The 21,902-nt window shown below is 41.0% G+C and overlaps 1 protein-coding gene across 2 annotated transcripts; it reads right to left on the bottom strand.

Moving 5' to 3' along the window:
* Positions 1-399: 399 nt before the first annotated feature.
* scarb2a (scavenger receptor class B, member 2a) lies at positions 400-15,934 on the bottom strand. 2 transcript variants are annotated; one of them, XM_072387488.1, is made up of 13 exons: positions 15,441-15,934; positions 11,470-11,627; positions 11,167-11,314; positions 10,639-10,833; positions 9,817-9,908; positions 9,109-9,228; positions 8,578-8,756; positions 6,759-6,877; positions 6,390-6,463; positions 6,222-6,273; positions 5,982-6,134; positions 4,882-4,929; positions 400-4,562 (listed from the first exon to the last, which is right to left on the bottom strand). In XM_072387488.1, the coding sequence occupies exons 1-13, from the start codon at positions 15,561-15,563 to the stop codon at positions 4,431-4,433; spliced, it is 1,593 nt and encodes a 530-aa protein (XP_072243589.1). In that variant the 5' UTR covers positions 15,564-15,934; the 3' UTR covers positions 400-4,430. The 2 variants fall into 2 exon arrangements, with proteins under 2 accessions (XP_072243589.1, XP_072243590.1); XM_072387489.1 differs by lacking the exon at positions 4,882-4,929.
* Positions 15,935-21,902: the final 5,968 nt, after the last annotated feature.

The following is a 21,902-nucleotide window of genomic DNA, read 5'->3' as shown; positions in this document are numbered from 1 at the left end:
GTTTTAAAGGATCACTCAAAAAAAAAAATTTAAAAAAATCACTTGACAGAACTTTTCTTTCATGAAATGATATATTCAACTTTTAATAAACCTTGAATTTTGATCTCTGATTTTCAATTCAAATCTGAGCAGCTTAACACTTTGAGTTCAGAGTAAGATTTTAAAAAAAAATCTTATATAAGATTAATTAGATTAATTAGCCTTAGAGTATAATACCCTCTGAGATAAACACACAAACCACACAAGTGATCTGCTTGAACATTCAAAAGAGAATTTAAACCACAAAGTTAGAATGATAGTTGCAAAAAGAAATGAAACGACATTAAAACACATCCTGTTAACCTCTACAGTTTTATTTCAAAAACTGTATTATTAAAACAAGACAGCAGACAACCTGCGTGAACTTTGCACTTTACTGCAACGTTTAATATTTTTTTTGCAAATACACTAGAAATGTTTACAAAAGCACTGTAGAAACATCTGTGCAGTGTAAATTATCAAAACTAAAAATGGATATTACTTTGAAATAATTTTGCACCTAACATGACAAGGGGGATTGTCATTTTCAGCAGCAAAACAAATTAGTATGTCTTACAGGAAATGTCTGTTAGAATGTTGAAATGGAGAGACGTGGTCGTTACATAAGGAGCAAATGAAAAGAACAATTATCTGAACAAAAAGGTTGGTATGGCACTACTGCTCATCCCTGAAGGAGGGCTTCATTCATCTAGATATGTTACACAGCATTCTGCTTTACTCAGTCAAGATAATCAGCCTTCCAGCGAATCACTCCAGTTATACAGAAATAGTGCTTTGCTTCACAAACACAAGTTCTCATACTCAAACACAAACAGCCAAAACTTGAACCACTCATGGACTCTTTACAGCACTGTTCCCCAATGTCACAAACTGGTCCATTTTTTTTTTTCTGTATTGTTAGTGTGAAGAGAAAAAAAAATTAAAAAAAAAAAAAAAAAAAAAAAATCAAAACAAGAACAAAACTGAAATGATTAACAACAAAATGAGCTTGTAGTCAAGCCGAATATTACAAAATATTTTACTAAATCACACTACAGCAAGGAAAACACTCCTACATGAGTGAAACTAAGAATTTACAGAAATTCTGAAAAATACAACTTAAATATTGTGTGGCCCCTTACAAACATCCAGTTCAGTTTATTTTACACAACTCTGTATTGCTTTGTCTTACATAATACTGAGATTTTTTATGACTCAGAGAGCATTGATTAATTTAGTTTGCTTTGCACAGGGTGAAAAAAGCAATACCTATCAAATTTCTCTTTTTCTTTTGCCTTGATGTAAAAGGCACATGTACACATGCATTCACAAAACACAGTTGCAAATACTTCACTCAAGTGGTGGCACAATTTTGTCTTTTTTTTTTCTTTCCCTTTCCCTAAAAAGGTAGGTGGTGGTTTTGTGGCACAGCCGTTATCACAGAGAGTAAACACAGCGCCCAGACAGATCTATGTAGGTTATCTTTGGTCGAGCAGAGACGAGCCAGCGGGCTTGAAGGACTAGATTTAAAGGTCAGCGTAGTGGAATGGAGAGGAGTGATGGCTCAGGTGTGTGTGTGTTTGAACAAGATCACATTCACGCAGCTCTCTGAATTAAGGTCTTTAAGGTTATAGTAGAGATATTCAACAAAGTGAACAACTGTGAGCCGTGAGGTTACACAAGGTGGAGGTTGCATGCATGGGAGAGGAATACAAAGGCCTTTTGTGAATTGCTTTCACTTTAGAGCAAGAGTTCAAAACTGTTGGGATATATTTGCTTCGTGTCTCGGAGTTAGAAGAACATCAGCAAAGCGACTGCATCTACTCATCTATTATGAGGCTAGAGCAGAGAGACGGTTAGCTTAGCTTAGGACAAAGACTGGAAACGGGAGAGAAACTGAAAACATGCAGACAGGTCTTACTGCCAACATCTTTAAATCTCTCTCCGACTTTTATTTAAAATAAACTAGCAAGATGCAACACAGTAACCCGAGAGCTTTACAAGTGCTTAAAGCTTTTTGGAAAGGGCCAGGCTAGCTGTTTTGCCCTAGTTTCCAGGTTTGTGCTGAGCTAACCAGCTTCTGGTTATAAGACAGGGTGGTATCCAACACTCCACCACAAAGCAAATAATTGTACTTCAAAAGGACTCTCCACCAGTGTGTTACTCAACCCAGAATCTGACTTCAAACACCAGTCTCAGATATGCCAGTGACTTGACCCAAAAGGGTCAAACCACCTTTCCTCCCTCAACTAACCCTATAATAAAAAAACAAAACACAAATATACATGTGATATGGTAAGATCACCTACTAATAGAGGAATAAGTGGTTTAAGTGTGACAACTTTACAAATACGTCTCTATGGATAAGTGTAACTGCTAATTCAGATAAATGGCAGCAAGCTTTGGGCTTTGTATCTTGTGCTCAGGTATTACAATGGTTGGCAACACAAAAAGCCTTCAAGATTTAAGACTTGAATGAAAGCCCCTGTGGATCAACCGAATGATAGCACATTAAAGGTAAATACCCCGTATACAAATACAAGTCCATCGGTTATGGCATTTTCAGCAGCAATAACAAATACAAAAGTATATCAAAAGAAGACACTCCATGTGCTGGAAAGCAGGTCACACAGAAACATGGATGTCTGTTGCCCATTTACAACGACATCCTTCACAAACAATACCAACCGGGACAAATTGTTGAAATGTATTGAACACATGGACCACTTGCATTGAAATAAACAGGACAAAAGCAACCAATACCAACAAAGACAAACCAAGGGAAGATACACACAGAACAATTTCCAGGAAAAGTGCAGGGATTTTTCCAGTTTGACAGTATTATGGCCTTAAATGCATTCGCCACCAGTGACCATCAGTGGGTGTGACATGTGACAAGACAAATGTGGTGGACAGAGAAGTTCAAACACAACAAAAGACAAACAGTGATTCAAGTGCTGTGTGCCGAGTTTGCCTGAATGTCTACAGCTCCTTGGCAAACTGAATGACTGCACAGCGGCGAGTGGAGCACCTGCCTCCCTCTCTTAATGGTCACGGCACTTGCCAGTGTCTTTGACAAATCAGCAGTAAGTGTAACAGGGTAAAAGACCTGCTAGTTTTTTGTGAGAACTGTTTTTAAACAATCCAAATTGTGCTTTTTCTCATAGGCAATGGTGTAGCGTTGACACCGAAGCAAAGTTGGCGTCTGTAAGCACACCTAAGGACTGCCCACTGGATTTGGTCAGAGATATCTCTACAGTTCCCCTTTACATATGTACAATAAAAGTTTCCAGCTTATTTGAACATTGAACATAAAGAACACGCTGAACCACTGTAAGGCAGAAAGCAGGCTCAAGTCTCCCTTATAAGTTCTGTGGGTGTTTTTTCTTCCTTTTTGTTGTTAATGTGTGACAAAGCCAACAGGTGCAACTTTTCTAACAATTTCACAGCTAACCAGCCATCACCTCAGCCAAGGTGGACTTTGAAATGTAGCTGAGGTCTCTGAATATTTCCATTTTAAACTAGTGTTTGGGAAAAATTAAAACTATAAAAAAGGTAAGGCGGGCAGGAGGAAGGGTCAAATTTAGGAGCATTTGATGTTTAACACTACACTGTGCCTGCATTAGGAAAAGACAGTTGTCCATCAAAAACACTGACTGGGAGATAAGGGTGCATAAAAAAGTTCCACTAACTCATACTGATGGTGTATCCTGTGTGTGTGCGCATTAATTGGTCTTACAAACAAAGGCAAAACATTAGGGTTTGGCTCAGTCAATTGTTTTTTTTCCTGCCTACTTTTACAAAATATACTGGGTTCAGTTTTGTTAGCAAAACCATTCAATGGTCCGAGTGCAGGAGCTCAGTTTTGTTCTAAAGATTCAGTCTACAGGGGCATTTTAATCTGAAAGCTCAAAATTTCTCCTCAAGCAGCACTGATGGAGAGAAGAGTGCAAGAGTAAGACTGTAACAACAACAACCAACTGTCGTTCATGTGAATGCAGAACACTCAGCATTTATTAGCCGGTAGAGTCTGCTCAGAGGATCATGCATCTGTTTGCAACAGTGACATCTATGCTACTGTGTTCCCTCAGAAGAAAAATGGAAAAGGCTTGTCCTGGCAGAGCCCACTCAGAGTCCCTTCGTGTTCAGGGTCATCCAGGACGGAAACGAGGTTTAGGGTGAGGGGGTTGGTTGTGTTGCAGTACTGCAGGCAGTGAGGGCCATGCTCAGCAGGTAGAGTGGAAGAGGATAGACAGTAAGAAGAGGGCTCAGTGAGAGGAGCAATGTCTTTGTTGACTAAACAATCACTGGGTTTTGTGTCCCACTGCTTTCCCCATCCTCCCCACCCGCGGTAATGTAACACCCCTGTGCTGCCCTTCCTGAGCTCCACACATGAGGAAGGGGATCCTCGATCAACACTTCTGCGCCTCCACTGGAGACATGGCAATGTAGGAGCCATTCCTCATCGGCTGGTTGGCCGGCGTTTCCGATGGCTCCTCTGGTTTGTCGCTGACTTGAGTATATGCCGTCTCATCTTTTGCCGTCTGAGCGGGAAAAAAATCATTGAGAAATACAATGTCAGTTCAAACCACAGAAATGGCGAGATCCCAGCATTTCTTTCAATACAAACATTAAAATGGGAGTGAATGTTTTGACTGAAATGCTTACTGTGGACAACAACAATCCAAATATACACCAGTTACAACAACAGCAAAAAACATTAACTTAAAACAGCAATTACAAAACTTTCAGGCAAGAACTTAAAAAATAATGTCATGTTGCATAACCACAATTAAAATGATAATAATCAGATGATGATAAATTAAAAAGAGAATAGAAAACAAGGCAAAACTGAAGACTTACAGTAAAAGAATGAAAAGCTTCAGTAAAATCAATACGTTTTACTTCATTCTAAAACAGAAAAAGAAAAAAGGGGGGTTACAGAAAATTATAATTAGCACATGGTTAATACAACACTTCACATTGCAATTAAGCAGTCTTAAACATCATCTTATTGGTAAGCTAAAGGCCTCAACTTAAGGGCTTCAAGGAGTTTCTAATAAAAGGATACCACTCTTGTGGAGCTAGTTAGCCTAGCTTAGCAAACCGATAGCCTGGCTTTGCCCAAAGACCCAAACACCAAAAACCCAGTAGCTCAGTTTTTATCTCTTGTGTTTAATCTGTACAAAGCTGGACTAGTTGGAGCCAGTCGGTGTACTTTTTTCTTTTTTAAAACCTTAGAAAGAGCCAGGCTACTAGTTTCCAGTCATTCAGCTAAGCTACAATCATTTTTCTCCTGCTGCAGTTTCAAGTTGCCATCAAAGTGGCATCAATCATCTAATTTCTGTCTCAGCTAAACAGGAAGCTTTTCAAAAAATATGTTACAGCACTCCTTTAACATGTTCCCTCTTCACTGTGAATAACCTGAACTAAAGTAATCTGAGGCCACAGTTCAAATCCACTGGAGATAAGAGGGGGGACATGTGCTGTACATTTTTCTCAGGTTACTCCAGTTCAATAACCTGCGGCTAAACTAGGTCGTAGCTATGCTGACTGATGGGGAAAGTAAGACAGTTCTTCTTCCTGAATTTGTCAAAGATGCTGTTAGGACACATTCAGCAAGAAATAAAAAGGCACCACTTGATCCAGAACTGTAGGAAACTGTTCATGCTGGCTTTGCCGCACAGCAAATGTCATGCAATGTGTTAGTTAACATGCGCTTGGTTTTTGGTTAAAACTTAAAACAGCTCAGTGCAGTTGTTGCAGGAAATTGTTAAACGTGCAAAAACCCATTCAAAACTTTCAAATATAGCATTTACTGTGATATGGAACTACCATCTACCATTAGCTTTGGTCTCATTTACACTGTGAGCTAATGTCAGTGGGCAGCACACACCTCAAGTCTAAGTAACTGTGTGGATTATTACTATAGTTCAGTGCACAACGACAGCACTACTCCCTACCTTCTTCTGGCGGTTTCGGCAGAACAAGACGACGAGCACTAGCAGCAGGATGATGCCCATGCCCACGATGAGCAAGGGGAAATTCGACACAAGAGTCACAAGTAGGAGCAGCGTCCTCATCTGAGCTGCGGAGTCTTCGTCAATAGTTGCCGTCTGGGGTTGAGAAAGAAGAGCGTACCGATTTATGGTTCGTTCAAGTTTACGGGAACAGCTTTGGTTTGTACTGAGGAGAAAACTCACCTCATTGACGAACATGATGGGGAAAATGGTCTCATTGATGAACTTAGTTTTGCTGCAGGGTGGAAAAGAGACGGGGAGGTCAGGGAGGACATCTGGCTCAACACATGGCCAAAATATGGATTGAGTGAAGCAACAGCAAAGTATGTCAGAGTTCAAAGTTTGACTTACGGGAAGCCTTGGACTCGCTTTAGAATGATATTGAGCTGAGCTCTCTTACAGGCGCGAATGGGGACCCCTGTCGTCTGAAAGAAAATAAATAAAAAATATGTTCTCTATCCTGTTCATCGAGATCATTATGAAAGTTTTGCTGTCATATTTGCATTTTAATTTGAAAATACTTCACAAGTCATCTCTGAAATGTAAGCTTACAAAAAAACCAAACATGCTGCAGAACCATCAATACAAACAAAATAATGCTCAATCATTTACTACAAATCTTAATCAAAACAACCATGCTCATTTATGACAAGTCAACAGATCAAAATTCAACACAGTTCCTGGTCTGTGATGATATTAATAACAATAAGTTTGTTGTACCGGCTGCAAGTCCAGGTAGGTCTCGTGCTCTTCCTTGTTGGGGTTAAGCCCATCGACAGCATTAATATACTTGGGATCCGCTTGATAAAAGTGGGGGAAGGAAACCACGATGGGAGCACCTTGAGGGAAACAAATCAGACAAATGCACGTGTGAGAAATTTGTGTTGTGAGATGATGCAGGCTGAATAACAACTGTCAGAAAAAGATCAAAGGGAAGATGCGAGATAAGATGAGGAACTATCAGGTGTTTTGTTTTGCTCTTTTTATGGCCATTAGCTGATAGCGCCTCAGCAGATGATAGCTAGAAAATGGGCGTTTTAGCAATGAACCTGCCACAGTAAAAACAGAAAAACTTTCATAAGTCAACTTGTATCTGCTTCAGTATTATGATAACAGCAGCCTGAGTGGGGTGGACATTACTTCCAAATTCTTCTAAAGTAGTCGTCCCACAAATCCAAAAACGGCACATTTACAGAAGAGAATAGGCCGCCGTGACAGACAGCAGACATCATCTGGCATGAGAACAAAACTCTGCTCATTAAAGACTTAATCATTACCTTCATCCGACTAAAACAAAGCAAGGATTGTTTAGAGAATATTTTCGAATGGCAAACTGTTCATGTTCATGCTCAGATAAGAGACAATGCAATTCATCCAAAACACCAAATACTGCGAAATATTAATTAAAAATGCTCTGTAGGAATAACTTTAGATTACAGCTGTAAATAATGCATTCACTTGTAAGTCCATTAAATGTCAATTATCAGTGAAAAATTAGCATTTGATCCAAAGTCAAGTGGCATTTCCTTAGGTACCAGCAGTAGGTGTTTTTGCATGGAAATAACTGAAGCAACCCCAACACATTTGTCTTTGCTTTGAAATACATTTTTCAGAGACTTTAAAAGCACCCAAACTACTGCCTTGTACTTGCTACAACACCCCCCCAAACAAACCCGACCACTATCAGACAGTTTTGATTACGATCGGTCTGAACTTTTCATATTTTACTCATATCCTTAAATGATCCATTGTATTATCTTTGGTTACACTTGCCAACTTAAAAAGGTGCTGCTTTATTCCTGCACAAGATTCTAAAATTCTGAGGTGAAGAAATGTTTTAATTTCACAACATGTGTGTGGCTTCTTTAAACCTTAAACCTAGTTTCAGAATGACACCACTGTGCGTGCACGAGCTCTGGATGTTGATTGGCTGCAAGAGAAGCATACAAGACAGTTCCACCAATCGGACGCTTTTGCCTCATATGAATCAGAGGAAATGTGGTTGACTGAAACTCAGGTCAAATTTAAATAGGGTGCTCCACCACGTTACCTAAAACATGAGTTTAGAAACGGTTTTATTCTATGAAAACAAAGCAGAAATAAAATTCTACCAATAATTCTAAAAATAATTTTAACGAAGTTGCATATACAAACAGAAAAGTTCAGGGTTACAGTAGCATATCTCTGGATGATACTACATCGTCTTCATGTGTCAAGCAGAGCAGAGATTCCCGTTATCAGAGCAATCCCGCTCCACTCAATGGCCGCCATAAAACACATCAATAATCTGACCACACACTCAGCACAGTTAATCATTGACCCGTTATTGAGTAAAATCTGACATGGTCAAACAGAGGGAATGTCAGATAGCAGCCATTGGACACAGTGATGACCTAAAGAACATTTTTGAGGGTATGCGCAGAGGGGAAACTGTGTCATGAAGCTGGTTCGTGATCAAAGGAAACTGATGAGTAACTGGGTCAGGCTCTGTGGTAACTGAAAGGGGTGAGAGTGAGAGGGGGCAGGCCGGCGTTCGTACCTTCTCGACAAACGCTGACTTTGAGCACCCCGGTGCCGAGACAATCTCCTGCTGGCACACAGAAGCCTGCGTTGGCGGGATTGACTTTGGGGTTCATGAGGACGTCATTGGGGGGTGCAAAGCGGTAAGCCTGGATCCCTTTCACCTCCACATCCTCCACGTAAGCTAGATGAATAGAACTGACAAAAGACAGAAAGAGGTCATTAGATTGTGTGAAATCCTTAAGGAAGCAACAAAATGGCTGCCGTCTTAGTTGATAAATGATTATCAAATGATTACTTCCTGCAAAATAATCTTCATGATGCCCTGCTAAGCACACATCAAACTCTTTCCTTGTGTTTTCACTCCACTGGAAGCCTTATCGGAGCTTGTAATAACTCCTGCCCTCAGTGCAATCAGTGGATATGTGGGCACACTGACTGACTCAGCTGTCATTTCCTACCATAAACCTCACTGGAAGACATAGTCCTTGCCCTGCCAGGATGCTTTGACTGTAAACAAATTTGTAGCCATACAAGAACACGTGCATACCGGCAGAGATCTGCAGCAAAGATGTAGAGCAGCTCGTTCCTGTTTATCAGTGGGTGGAAGACGGCGCCGTCGGTTCCGTTGATCATGTTGCTCTGATTGGAAGACCACCACGACATTTTCCTGTTGATCAAGAGGCAGTATGGTTGTTTGTATTATATGGGGTGAAAGTAACTTTTAGTCAAGTTTAAGATACAAATACAATCATGCCATTAATTTCCCCAGTGTATCATTTCATATGTATATCAGATCAGAGAAAACAGCAAAAATAGCCATTACAGTTCCCCCACAGTCCATCTTCAAATGTCTTGTCTGACCAACAGTCAAACCCCCAAAGACTCTCAGCTCACACTCATAAATGTCAAAGACATTTTTGTTCAAGTTAGTGTAGTATTGCTACTTTTACTTGAATCTGAATTCTCCTCACTGGAGTGGATTCTACCCACATATGCTTTTGAAATTCAAAGTGCACATTGAGTCACTTTGGGTATCCAAACATTCCCTCTGCAATCCTGCTCTCCCTGAAGCCAGAAAGCAAAGGACTCTGGACTTTTGGAAGGAGGTTACGCAAAAGAGAATATCACTGCAGGGAAGTGGGAGCATTGCGCTGAGAAAAGTGCTTCCTGCACTTCAGGAAAGTAACAAAAAAAAGGGGGTTCTTTTCACAGTTCCTTCCGCAGACCTTTAGCAATGTCTGACATGAGTCTTTACCTCAGGCCATTCCACGTGTCGATCTTGCCATAATCCAAGTAGTTCTGCTCGCCGGTGTGGAACACAAACTCTCCTTCATGTGTGCCATTTTTCTGTGAAAAACAAGACAAAGGTTTAGAGAAAGCAGCTGTGACAAACCACGGTCCAGAAAGCAGTGCAAAACCTGCCAGTCAGTCATAAACAGTGTTTATGTCTGTTGACATGGGACCGTGTTGAAGAATCACTACCTTGCATTTGTTCCAACATGTCACTTAGTGGTAGTAAAGGAGACATCAGCACTGAGAGCTCACACTGAAGACATTTTTTACTTTTAAATTACTTTCATTGTCAACTATTCTGTCAATCATTTTCTTGATACTTAATAACTTTTTTCTTTAAAAATCAAAATAATGAAATGTCCCACTTTGGACCATTTCCCTCTATAATTTGATGCCTTTCTAAAACTGCAGTTTAAAAATCACCAATGACAGTGAAAACCATCACTTGTTTCTGTGTTTCAACACAGTTGGTCAGCAGATCATTTGACAAACTGACTGATCATACGCAACCCAAAACGCTGCACTTCAGGGTCATGTGACTGTTTGCATCACCGCCTGCGACAGCTGCAGACGTTGCTATATAAACAGGAAGCATAATCATTTTCCAACAGCACGTAGCCAGTGTCACTTCTCCAGTCACTTTACCACAAACCTCTTTTTATTCGTCTACTTAGCAACCTCTAACAACCAAAGGACAGCTTTCCTGTGGTTTTGCATACACACACACACAAAAAAAAGAGAAAACTCACTCAGTAACAACAAACCCCTCTGCACCCAAACTCACCTTCCACATCAGCCCAAAGTATTCATCCACATCAGGCTTCAAGGAGTGGATCTTTGTGAGCACAGGGTCTTTGAAGCCCCACAGAATTTCGTGGACGGTGCGGGTCATAAACAGCTCGACGCCAAGGCTGTTCATGTACATGGAAACAACAGTTCTCAGAAAAAAGGAGTAGGAGCTCAGCTCGTTCATCGCCGCCTGGGAACGACAGACAATGTGAAGAAAAAATACAGTTAGAGATGGGAAAGATCCGGAGCTAAGAGTTGCAATCAGACAAAACACAGCTTCTCTATGCAATACTTAGTGGAACTTGTGGCAAAACTTCTGGTACTGGTGCATCCAAGTTCCTGTAATTTGCTTGTCTTGGCCTGATGTGTGTTAAGTTTATATGTTTGAGACATTAAACTGTCATAACAACACAAATGGGACAATGGCTTTTGGTGAGGAGGTGGAATCACAGTATGTGTGAGGACATAAAAGCTCAACTGTTAGTCAGATCTAGGGGTCATGCTTCTAGACACACTGTCTCACCACAAATGGGATGTTGACGGTCCTGACGATGTCAACCTCTGGGTTACCAGCAGACTTCTCAGGCACAAAGACAAAAGTTTTTGGGTTCAGGGCGTAGACCTTGGTGCCGTTTTCCAGGAAAGTTACATTTTCCCGTGGCCTGTATTCCCTGGTGTGCAGAGGACAGTGGTCAGTTAGTCCGGATATCTTGTGTTTTCATCTCAGAGAGCCAAATAACACCAGATGGCTTTCCTTAAACAATAATGGCTAAAATGATAAATATTTTTGTCAGATCACTTTATTTCACAGACACATCAGACTTACCTGTAAGTATAAGGGCCGATCTGTTTAACAGATGCCTTCCCGCCTGCTAAGAACTCCTCAGGATTAGTCACATTGAAGAAGTAATACTCCATGTAAACAGGTGGAGGTGGATTTTTCCAGGACTCAAAAACTGGGCTCTTCTCCGTCAACGTAAGTTCCTGCCAACCAAAGAAGAAAATACACATTAAGACTGAAGAACAGCCAAAGAGAACAACACATTCCAACGTCTTGTGTATAAGTTATTGGAGCACCTTTAAAGCTTTTCGCTATTCTGAAAAAGTGCCACCTGAGAGCACACACACAGCACTTTTCAGAGAGTAGCTGGTCTCAGGCCAATACCTCAAAGTCTCAGAGTGAAGCAGAGAGAAGCCCTTCAGAGCTGAAAGACCTCGAGACAGGCAGCAATTGTAAGCAAAAAAAAAGCACACGGTCTCTGACTTCAGCAAGCCTGGGCAAGAGCTACCAGTCAGCCCACGCAGCTCATCAACATGTTGCAATGATAAAATAGAATTCACATTTGGAGCATTAGCCACCAGTTTACGAAAAGGATGTCAGGTGAGATTTGCATTCAGAATATGGAAACCAAAGCAGGCGCAGAACGTAAAAGGTGGTTTCACCCAGTGGTTTTCCAGCTGTTTTGGCTGTGTTCATGGGAGAATGACATGCCTGAAAATTAAAGCCAGTCGTGAGAGACCCTGTTTGACATGAGCCTGGCTGCCACATGTCTGAACACGAGAAAATGTGACGTTTACCCTCAACTGGGAAAGTAAGCCAACTTCTTTCACTCTTGGGGGTATTTGTAAAATATGTTCACGAGGACGGAGTTCCTGTAAATACTCTGTCCTCCGAGTACAGAGAAGTGTACTTAAGAAGCCATACATTGTCTTCTGTCGACATTTAAAGGCACTCGCCACAGACAAAAAAATAGCTTAAGGTGTGGCTGAAGCTTCCTGTTTAAGTTCCAATTTCCAGCATTCAAACACGATTTGCTCAATAGAATCGTTTTGTTTACCCATCTCCCTTTTGCTCCTACACAGAAACTCAGAGATCAAGCTAAACATCCACCAATCTTTTAAAAAACGTGACACAACGGAAAAGACAAACAATGTAGGTCAGTTTAGGTGAGTGATTATGAGTTTGACTCTTTTCTCTGTTAAAAATCTGAGCCCAGATTTTTTTCCAATCACAAACAATGGAATTGTGTGAACTCAATGATACCCTTCATTAAGAACAGTGAAGAAGGCCATTGATAGTGTTTCAGACTGCAAAATTATACCTTCAGACTGTCTTGTTTTGTTCTTTTGAGAGGCCAACAACCAAAGACATTCAGTTTACGTGGAAATGTATCAAATTATCTATTGATTTCTTTTCATCAACGGATCACTAACTTGACGAATTAAAGCAGCTCTTAAGGGCTTTATCATTATGCCTTCATGTAACTGAAAATCCTTTGCAAAGGTTTTCATTTCTAATGACTGAAGAACATTTAAAATCACAGAATAATCAGGGTTAGTTTGCCATCACAGTTGTGTAGTTTATCCAGGATGAGAGAAGACTCAGTTAAAAGGAACAGAAAGTATTTAAGAAGCAGGATTCTCTCGAGTCTTGAGGACTCTGGTTCTTAATCAAAAGCTGAACTGAAACCAGATAATGCAAAGGGAGGGTATGACAGTAGGCCAATTGGCACAGATGAGCCAGTTTGTTCTTTTTTTTTTAAACAATAAAACCTGTAACAAGACTGAATCTCCATGTTTACGAAACCAAACATGCAGCTGCAGTCTGTGTGAATCCTTGTGGGGTTTTTTCGACCTTGAACCAAGGTCTTTCAAAGGGCCTTAATCAAAGCTATATGAACATCGTTTATCTCAGAAACACCTTGCTCTTTCACAAACAAAGACTCAAAGCTACGTCTGAGTCATAGGAGTAAACATTGAATCTAACTAAGCTGTAGCCAAGAGGCAGTTTAGGTGTGGTGTGAGAAGATCCAGCTCCGATCCGCTAAAGTTAAAAAACGCACAATTAAAAACAAGAAAAGTCTATTTTCCTCGGTGTCTCCAGTGTTGAAGGAGCTTGCTCTGACCTTGCTCTTCAAGGCTTTTACACTTCAGTGAAAAAAGTCCAAACCTGCCTGTAAGAAGTGACATTAGTGGGTGTGTTCTTCTTTTCAGCTTTGTCATCTGAGCCAAACAACTTAAGACTATTGGAACAAGAGCAAGGTTTAAGGAGATTGCTGCCTGGTAAAAATCATACCCGAAGGCCAAGAAGTCTGTCAAGTTTGTCACATGACGTTTGCGCTACTTCCCTCCACACAGTCCGTGTCGTGGAGGTGGCTTTGGCTTTTCTAAAGCAACTCTGCAACATCATTATCAGAGAGACCCACATTCAGCATCAGATTAGACAGATTTTTTTTGAGTCAGTTCAACATGCCCGGGCCAGCCTAATTCAATGGGAAGACTGTGCCCAAAGAGGATTAGCTATGCTGTCATTTCATGTAATCTGCAACTGCATCAGAGTCAGATCCCATGCTGATGAACTTTAACTAACTCTCTTAATTTGGGTCCCCTGGGATGCTGCCTTGATTCAGAATTGGAGGAAAAACTGGACCCAGGCCAGTTTCATGCTGATGTGTCAGTAAGACACCTGGGCTACCAACTACACTGGGTGGTGTTTTTTTCTTTTTCTCTCTAAACAACCTTGAGAAGGAGCAGAGACATAGTGATGTTTCACGCTGGGGATAATAAGTTTCACAGAAATTCCAACGCAGGGATACACCTCCGGAAAAGGAATGCAAAGCATTTTAAAGGCCAGAGAGCTGCCAGTGGGGTCTGCAGGATGTGACAGGGTGTCAGCTGCCAACAACCCCACCCCGCCAAGCTCCCACTCCATCAACTCCAAAATGTCCTAAACTACAAGAACAAGCTGACGTTTAGCATTTAGAGTATCGCACCATCATGAGACAAAAAAGCAGCAGTGCTGCACATGAAGAAGTTAGCCGGGTTGGGACTGCTTACAGATGCATTTTCAAGACCTTTCCTGAGAAAACATTTCTCGGTGGTTAGCCTATAAGGACTGATTAAACTAATGCAGATTTGGCAGCTGGATGCTTGCTTTTCCATAAAGTTGGACAATGGACATCCTGCAAAGGATCTATCACTGAGTAGGACTCATCACTTGACTGCCCGCTCACCAAGACTCCCTTCCCCCACCTCTGCTCACAAGATTTCTACTACTACCACCCTCTAAACAAACCATTAAAAAGTCTGTGTGAAGCCTGTATTCACAGAATTGTGTCACCGGGTCATGCGCTCACTACCGGGCAGTTTTTCTGAAGCATTTCGCCTTCCTCCGTTTTCCCGCAGTCAGTAAAAAGCCATGTTAACATCAATCAAATAAAACCAAAGCCGCAGATCCGTTCAGTCACATTAAACGTATTTTAAAAGGGGAGAGACGTGCTGTACAATGAGATAAGGTCACCCCAGAGAGCTGCGCGATCACAATTCCCTTCAGTGTGGGAGTTGCAGGGGATTTCTACCTACAGCGCAGCGTTCTCCGGGTATTTTGTGCCATTTTTAGAACACGTACATGCAGACTGATCATCTGTCTTGGGAAAAAAAAAGCTGAAGCTACACAGCTTTGTGGCAGGACATCCACGCCACACGACCCCGGACCTTGCAGTTCGCTGGCGGGGATCGTTTTGGGTTCATCCTGCAGCGCCGGGGCCGCAGAATGCAGCAAAAACACTCATTGCAACTGACGCTCACAGCTAAATCAAAGTCAGATATTTCACTCATGCACACACTGGATGGTCTTGTGACAGTGCATGTGCCATCACCGGTGACATGCCGATTGCGCATTGATTGGTCAATGCGGATGAAACGCTACCATTTAAACCCTTAAGCGTGACAGATGACAAAGATTAACGCAGAGAAAATGACAGTATCGTTTAAATTGTACGTTAGCATGGTGCTTACCTTTTTTAACCGACTGTGGATCATTGTTTGGAAGACTTGAGCCACGACCAGGGCGATCCCCACTATCAGGAGGTGAGCGCAGACGATGCCGGTGGCGTAAATTGCACAGGATCTCCGGGTCATGGTGCCGGGCGGGTTGTACTGGCCTCACAGACGAACAAAAACTTCACCGAAGTCGACGATAACTTTGAAAAAATGCTAAACTAGCGAAAAACGGGGCGTGGGGTTGCGAGATCTCCGATCTGTCGTCTCCAGAGCAGCTGCTGGGGTTTGAACTTCTCTCTTCACCGTCCGGGCGCGTCCCCCCACGGCGTGGCTGAGATGAAAAATGTTGGGACTTCTTAAAAAGCTAAAGAAAGAAAAAGTCAGACTACCCTTAAAAGAGAGGGAGGACTGAGCAGCTCTGAGGCGGTGGTGAAATGAAACAGCAGCTCTCAGCAGATCGGGACATAGAAGAAGAGCTGTTCTCCTCCTCCCCTTCCTATTCGCATAATGAACTCTGGCGAAAGCGGCGTTTTGGGGAGGACGCACAAGGTGGGTGTGTGTCTAAGGAGAAAGCCAGTGTTTGTAATTTTCTTACATGGCTGATGTCACCACCCTAAACACTCATAAAATAAATATACACATGACACGTAACTCATCTGTCTTGTCAGAAATATTTCATTTTTTTTCCATTTCATACGCTATGCATTAGCTTCTGGTGAAACTAAATAGCTAAAAAATATGATTTTGACTTGTACCTCACGGGTATGGTTATATATGTTTTTAAATTGCTGCTACTTATGAGATTACAATGCACAGCCGGGCTGATAGGATTGTGAATGAGTAAGCAGCAGCGTGCTCGACCACAATTACGAGCCGGTGTTAGTGACTCACCAGGCAACGTTTTAATACTCTTATCGGAAGTGATTTGATGTACAAGTGGAGAGAAACATGTTCTCAAAAACTGTCTAGAAATGTCACTTTCATACTGGGTAAACCTCCCACTATTTTTGCTACACTCGCGGAAAATATGCAGACAACGAAGTTCCGTTACCTTATATACGGAAAGCGCTATCTCGCCACGTCGTGACTCTTTAACACGGCGCCGTCATGAAAATAATGCATTTCAGCAACCAACGATCGTTGAGGACAATCCATTGTTTGTCTGGTAGGGCCCCTGATTGGCTATCATCCTCACGGACCACCGTCTTGAGACCACCCCCTCTGCGCGCTGATTGGTCTGACGATGGTGCGTGTGACATTGAAATTCATCGACTGATTTCGGGGCGGGGTTGTTATAAATGGGGAACCCGGCGAGGTTTTCTGTGCAGCCATAAAGTGGATGTTTAGTGGCTTCTTCAGAACCATACACAGTGTCTTAGAGTAGAAAGAGAAAAATGTGGGTGATATATGTCCTGCATTGTAGTCATCGTGGGCCGAATGGCCATCAAACATTAACAAACATATATCACGTTGTCAAGAAATAGAAGACAGGATAAGACAAAGGAAGATGCCATGCTGTGAACAAGACATTATTATCCTGAAAAAGAGGTGCTTCACTTACTGTCCCAAAGTTTTTTAACCTTACCAATCACTTGAAATGTATGAAGTTAAAACAGTTGTGCATATGACAAGTTTTCAACACTGAATTCCTTTTTTAAAAAATGTTGCAGGATGTTATGTTATGCAAACACCTAAATATAAAAGTATTTTTTTGCATATTTTGAATACATAAGCAAAAATATAAGAACACTCCAATGCTAGAGCGTATTACCTATGCATTGGGTAATTTGAATAAAGGAATAAATGTAGAACATTTCTGCTATACTTTCAATGTGCAGCACTATCACAATTTTAAACCCTTCTTTTGTCTTTAAAATTAGATTTTGCATTACAAGAATCTTTTCTTGTTAAGAGAAAAAAACATTCAGTTAGCAAGATTTAAGCAATATGGATGCTTGTGGTTTTTGTTTTTCATTACACCTGATTTTCCTGCGATCTTACATCAAAACTGTAAAAACAGTGAATACAGACACTTATACATTGTGCTCGTGCTAAAATGAAGAATCCATCATACATATTTTTTTTACCTGCTCACAATGTGTAGATTTACGGTCAGACCACTCCAATCTCTGAAATGCAGCATGATCATCCCTTAACAGTGACAGTGAATGTAAATCTCTTTTTAACTCAGAATTTGCCTGTCTGTATCATAGACTTTCATTTGCATGCCTTAGATAGTGCAGTTACATTTTATGAACAGCTTTGAAAGCAAATTTTCTCAGTCAGCAGCTTCATCTAACCAGAAACTGTTCAGAAACAAGATTGCTTGCTCAGTCACCACTGCCTGTACACTATCTGTGTCATGTAGTTTTCTCCACCAACATTTAGTCAACAAGAGGGAGGTCCCAAGTATTATCTCTAAAGGGAGAGGTGAACATAAGCACAGATTCAGACTAGTTATTTTACCCCATGGCCTCAGATTAAATGGTGGAGCCAATTTACACAAGGAGAACATTTTTTGACAAAAAAAATCAGAAGAAAATTGACTTTGTTCAAGACTTGTCTGTCTGCTTTGCTTTTTATTGAAACAAGATGTGCCTGCAGGATTGTCCTGCAAAAGACTGTGAAATGACAACACAGGCATACAGGAACTCTTCTACATGCCTGCTCTTCTCATTATCCCTCTCTGTGCAGTGGTTTGAATTAACAATAAAGCTTTAACATGATTCCTTACAGGCAAACATATGTCACAATCTGTCAGATTTCAGTGGAGAGAGAGATTGTGTCCATTTTCAATGTGACACAGAGAACAAAATACAGCACAGACAGTAATTTTGCTGCTACACTAAAAAAAAAAATCCATTTATTTCAGTACAGTACATGGTGCTATGCAGCACTCGGCTGCTGGTTCAGTGATTATTGATTTTGCTCTAAAGCATATTGTTCAGGAGGAACTCTAATCTGTGATATATTTTTTCTCACCATTACAAAGAGGAAGGTGTTATGGTTGTGAAAAAAGGGGAAAGTTTATATGTGGCAGCTGGGAAATTTGGTGCAGCACTACTTGAGAAGTCGCTGCTGGAAGACCCTTTGAGAGATTTACTTCACCACCAACGGCTGCAGTTTAATACCTGCTGAAGTTAAAGCTGTTTGTTACTTAGTAAATGCCATCACTGCTTTGCAATATGATTCTCATGAAAGTTCTGGTGAAATTTAGTAAGGATGTGCGAACCTTTTAAAGTTAGAAAAGGATAAAAGGGACATTTCTCTGGGATACAGAGGCACTCAAAGCATTCAACTGATGTAAGGCTGGAACAAGACACCGGGAGCTATGAGCTACCACCATCCTTGTTTACAGGCAACACCAGCTGCTTATCTCAAGAGCAGACTTTTACTCAGAATTCTCATAAACGAGATGCCAGTGCAGATACCTAATGAGACAAAAAGGCTGGCTAAATCGGACACTGGTCCAAAGCTCAAACGGTCATTAACAGATTCACCACATTGGCTGCAGCTCTCCTCTGCAATGAACCTGAATCATCCTTGTGAAAGCTGCCAGATCTCATGAGTGATCTGTTTCTCATTCACTCGACTTCATTGAGGTTTAATTGGTGTCAATCCTGCTATAAAAGCTGTATGGGCAAAAATGGAAGAACTGAAAGGTGAACACGGCCATTCACAGTCTTACATAATCCATTCATAGATAAAGTTGGACAAAAGACTACAAGTTTACCTCAGGAAGTGATATACATCTTATCATTTGATGTTACTTACTGGAAGGAACAGACTGGGCTGGACTCTCACCATTAATGTAATTGAGTGTTACCTCATTGTGCTAGGCTGTGTGGCAGTCCCAGAGGATGGGGGCTGCAGGAGGGGGCAGCATCTGTTCAAACAAGACGGGTAAAAAAATGCAAAAGAAAATCATCAGGGGGGAAGGATAACAGTCAAGTAATGCAGCAACATTGTTCCTGCCAAAAGAAAGGAGGGTGGGGGGGTGGGAGGGTGAAGAGGGGTAAAACAGTTCAACCTTTGTAATGGTCTCTTTTTATGTTTGGTCAGCAGAGCGACACTGATGTCTTTCTCTTTTTTTGCTGCTGAAAGCAGCAAACTTTCAAGGCCTACAGCAAGCTGCTTGACAACTGGAGATAGGCATTTGTTTTCCATTTGAAATATCTTTATGTGTGCCATCACACAGAGGTGTTTGTGGTGAGAGTAAAGCCGGCACAGTACGGATACAAACAACAACATCTAACCAAAGGGTAAAGGATTTTATAAAAGCTCTTAAAACTACTGTCTGTTACCAACACAATACATTCACTGTGTTGTGGCCGATTTTGTCCCCCAACAGCCACAACAAAAAGAATTGCACCAATCAGAATTTTGGTTCTTTCATTCAAAGATATGGCTCATCAGCAAGCGAATTTTGTCTGGACAGAAATACCTATTCATGCGTTTGGAAAATAAAGCAAAGGAATGTTTCATACATTTTGCACCGTCAACTTTCCTGAGTCATCTGTGCTTTACGGCAGATTGCATTTTGGAGCAATTTAAGGTAACCAACCTCGCAGTCATTATAATAAGCTCAACTGACGTGGCAAGAATGAGCTGCTGAACAGTACCCCCCGCTTAAAATTCATGGCTGGATTCATCGTGAACTTTGTAATGGTTAAATGTAAACATCTTTAACCTGATGAATAAGATATCAAATAATGCACGTGGTATGCAAACACTGATTAGTATTTAAGACTGACCCATCCTTCAAATTTAATTGCTATAGTGTATCCAGTAGTAGCTGTACAAACTGTACAGATAACATTGCCAACGCCCATGCTCACAACCTCCCTGAGGTTATATCTTAATGTATCACCAAGGAAACAAAGATAGACATGTATGCCTGAGCTGAGACAGTTACTAAAAAGAAAAAACGATTAAGTCTGACAAGATCATAATACCTGTATTAATGTCACAGTGTTCAGCTGGTACAACACTAATATCTCACAAATATGCTGATGGCGAAAGATGGCATTTTTTGTACCAAAAGCTTTCTGTGGTTTCAAGTTTGAAAGCTGTTGAGCTTGCCACTAGCATGTAAAAACTTATCTGCACTCAACCCATGACCAGCACACAAACATAAACATGGATATCCATTATCTTATCTGGGTATGCTGGCCTTGCAGCTACACTGGAAAGCAAATTGTATTGGTTGCTGCCCCGACAGGCAACAGAGTTTATTACACTTTCGTGCCATTAAACTAAAGCCAACTGGTTCCCACATTGCGACAATGCTAACTGGCTCTCCATTCTGGTAATTCTCCAGGTTCATTTGCTCATTAACACTAATCAAGGCTAAGTTGAGACTGATGGGAAAGGGATTAATCTGTTGTTTTATACACATGTTAGATGATCAATTAGTTTATTACAACAGCCCAGCTGCCAGGGAAAAATGTTGACAACCTACATTCCTACAAACTACGAGTAGATATAACATGAATGTCGATGAACAAACAACTCCATCTGACATCACTTTTTCCTTGACCTGGACCAAATGTGTAGCATGCGGTGCCAAACCAAACAGTATCCAAGAACTAAACAAGAAAATAAAACAAAGTCAGACCCATAAGATAGTCAAAGCACATCACCTCGAACAAAACTAGATAAAAAAAAACAATAGCCCCACACAGTACTCAAAACCAGATGTTCAGGACAAAAGTTACACAACTTATACCCCCACCATCTGTCCTCCCAGTGCATATCATGGAGGTTCAGAAATGGTGCGATTTTAACATATCTCCGGTTTTTGATAAATGTAAAAATTAAACTTTTTGCTTCGAACATTGCATTTCATTAGAGTTTGTTAAATACTTGTTAAGATACAGTGCTCAAAATCATAAATGTAAACCTTGTTATGATGCTTGAGGAATGATCAGGGGGTCACAGACGTCAGCAGGCTTCATTCTCTGGAACCATGTATGTTGTTCAAAATTTCACAACAACCAGTTGTTCAGTGCAATCTGCATGCAATCTAATTGCGTTAGTCTAAAGAAAACTGGACTTTTGAAATAGTTTATAACTGAAGCTCTGAAAGCCAGACTAACACACTCAGATAATTCAGATGGGATTTCAAATTCTGCATGTTTGCTCTCAGCTAGACTCAAATGAGCCTAGGCACTCTGCACATGCTCCAAACCTTCTACCTTTTTGTAGAAGCAGAGATGCTTTAGTGTATATTAATAAAACTGAATTCCTCAAGAAGTTGCTCTCATTCACATATTGTTCGGTTTATTTTGTCAGACGGATTGTGCATCAATATGATTACATCAACTTCTACTTTGGTTCATTTTTGAAATTCATTCCTGTGCCTGAGTCACTCTGCTGGGAAGAACAAAAGTGATGATTTATGCTCAAGTGTTCAGGCAAACATCTCATGGATTTTAAAAAATACCCCCCCCCCAAGGATTACATTCTTTGTGACTG

Source organism: Leuresthes tenuis, unplaced genomic scaffold, assembly GCF_036924035.1.
Source record: "Leuresthes tenuis unplaced genomic scaffold, fLeuTen1.0.hap1 SCAF_6, whole genome shotgun sequence".
NCBI classification, from domain to species: Eukaryota; Metazoa; Chordata; class Actinopteri; order Atheriniformes; family Atherinopsidae; genus Leuresthes; species Leuresthes tenuis.
This window is presented reverse-complemented; position numbering and strand designations above follow the sequence as displayed.

Bases quoted from the DNA above. Each gene is read 5' to 3' on its own strand.
- scarb2a (XM_072387488.1), bottom strand. From the start codon at position 15,563: ATGACCCGGAGATCCTGTGCAATTTACGCCACCGGCATCGTCTGCGCT. The intron at 11,315-11,469 runs GTAAGTCTGATG...TCTGCACACCAG, and splicing joins ATCGGCCCTTATACTTACAG to GGAATACAGGCCACGGGAAA. The intron at 6,274-6,389 runs GTAAGTCAAACT...TCCACCCTGCAG, and splicing joins AAGCGAGTCCAAGGCTTCCC to CAAAACTAAGTTCATCAATG.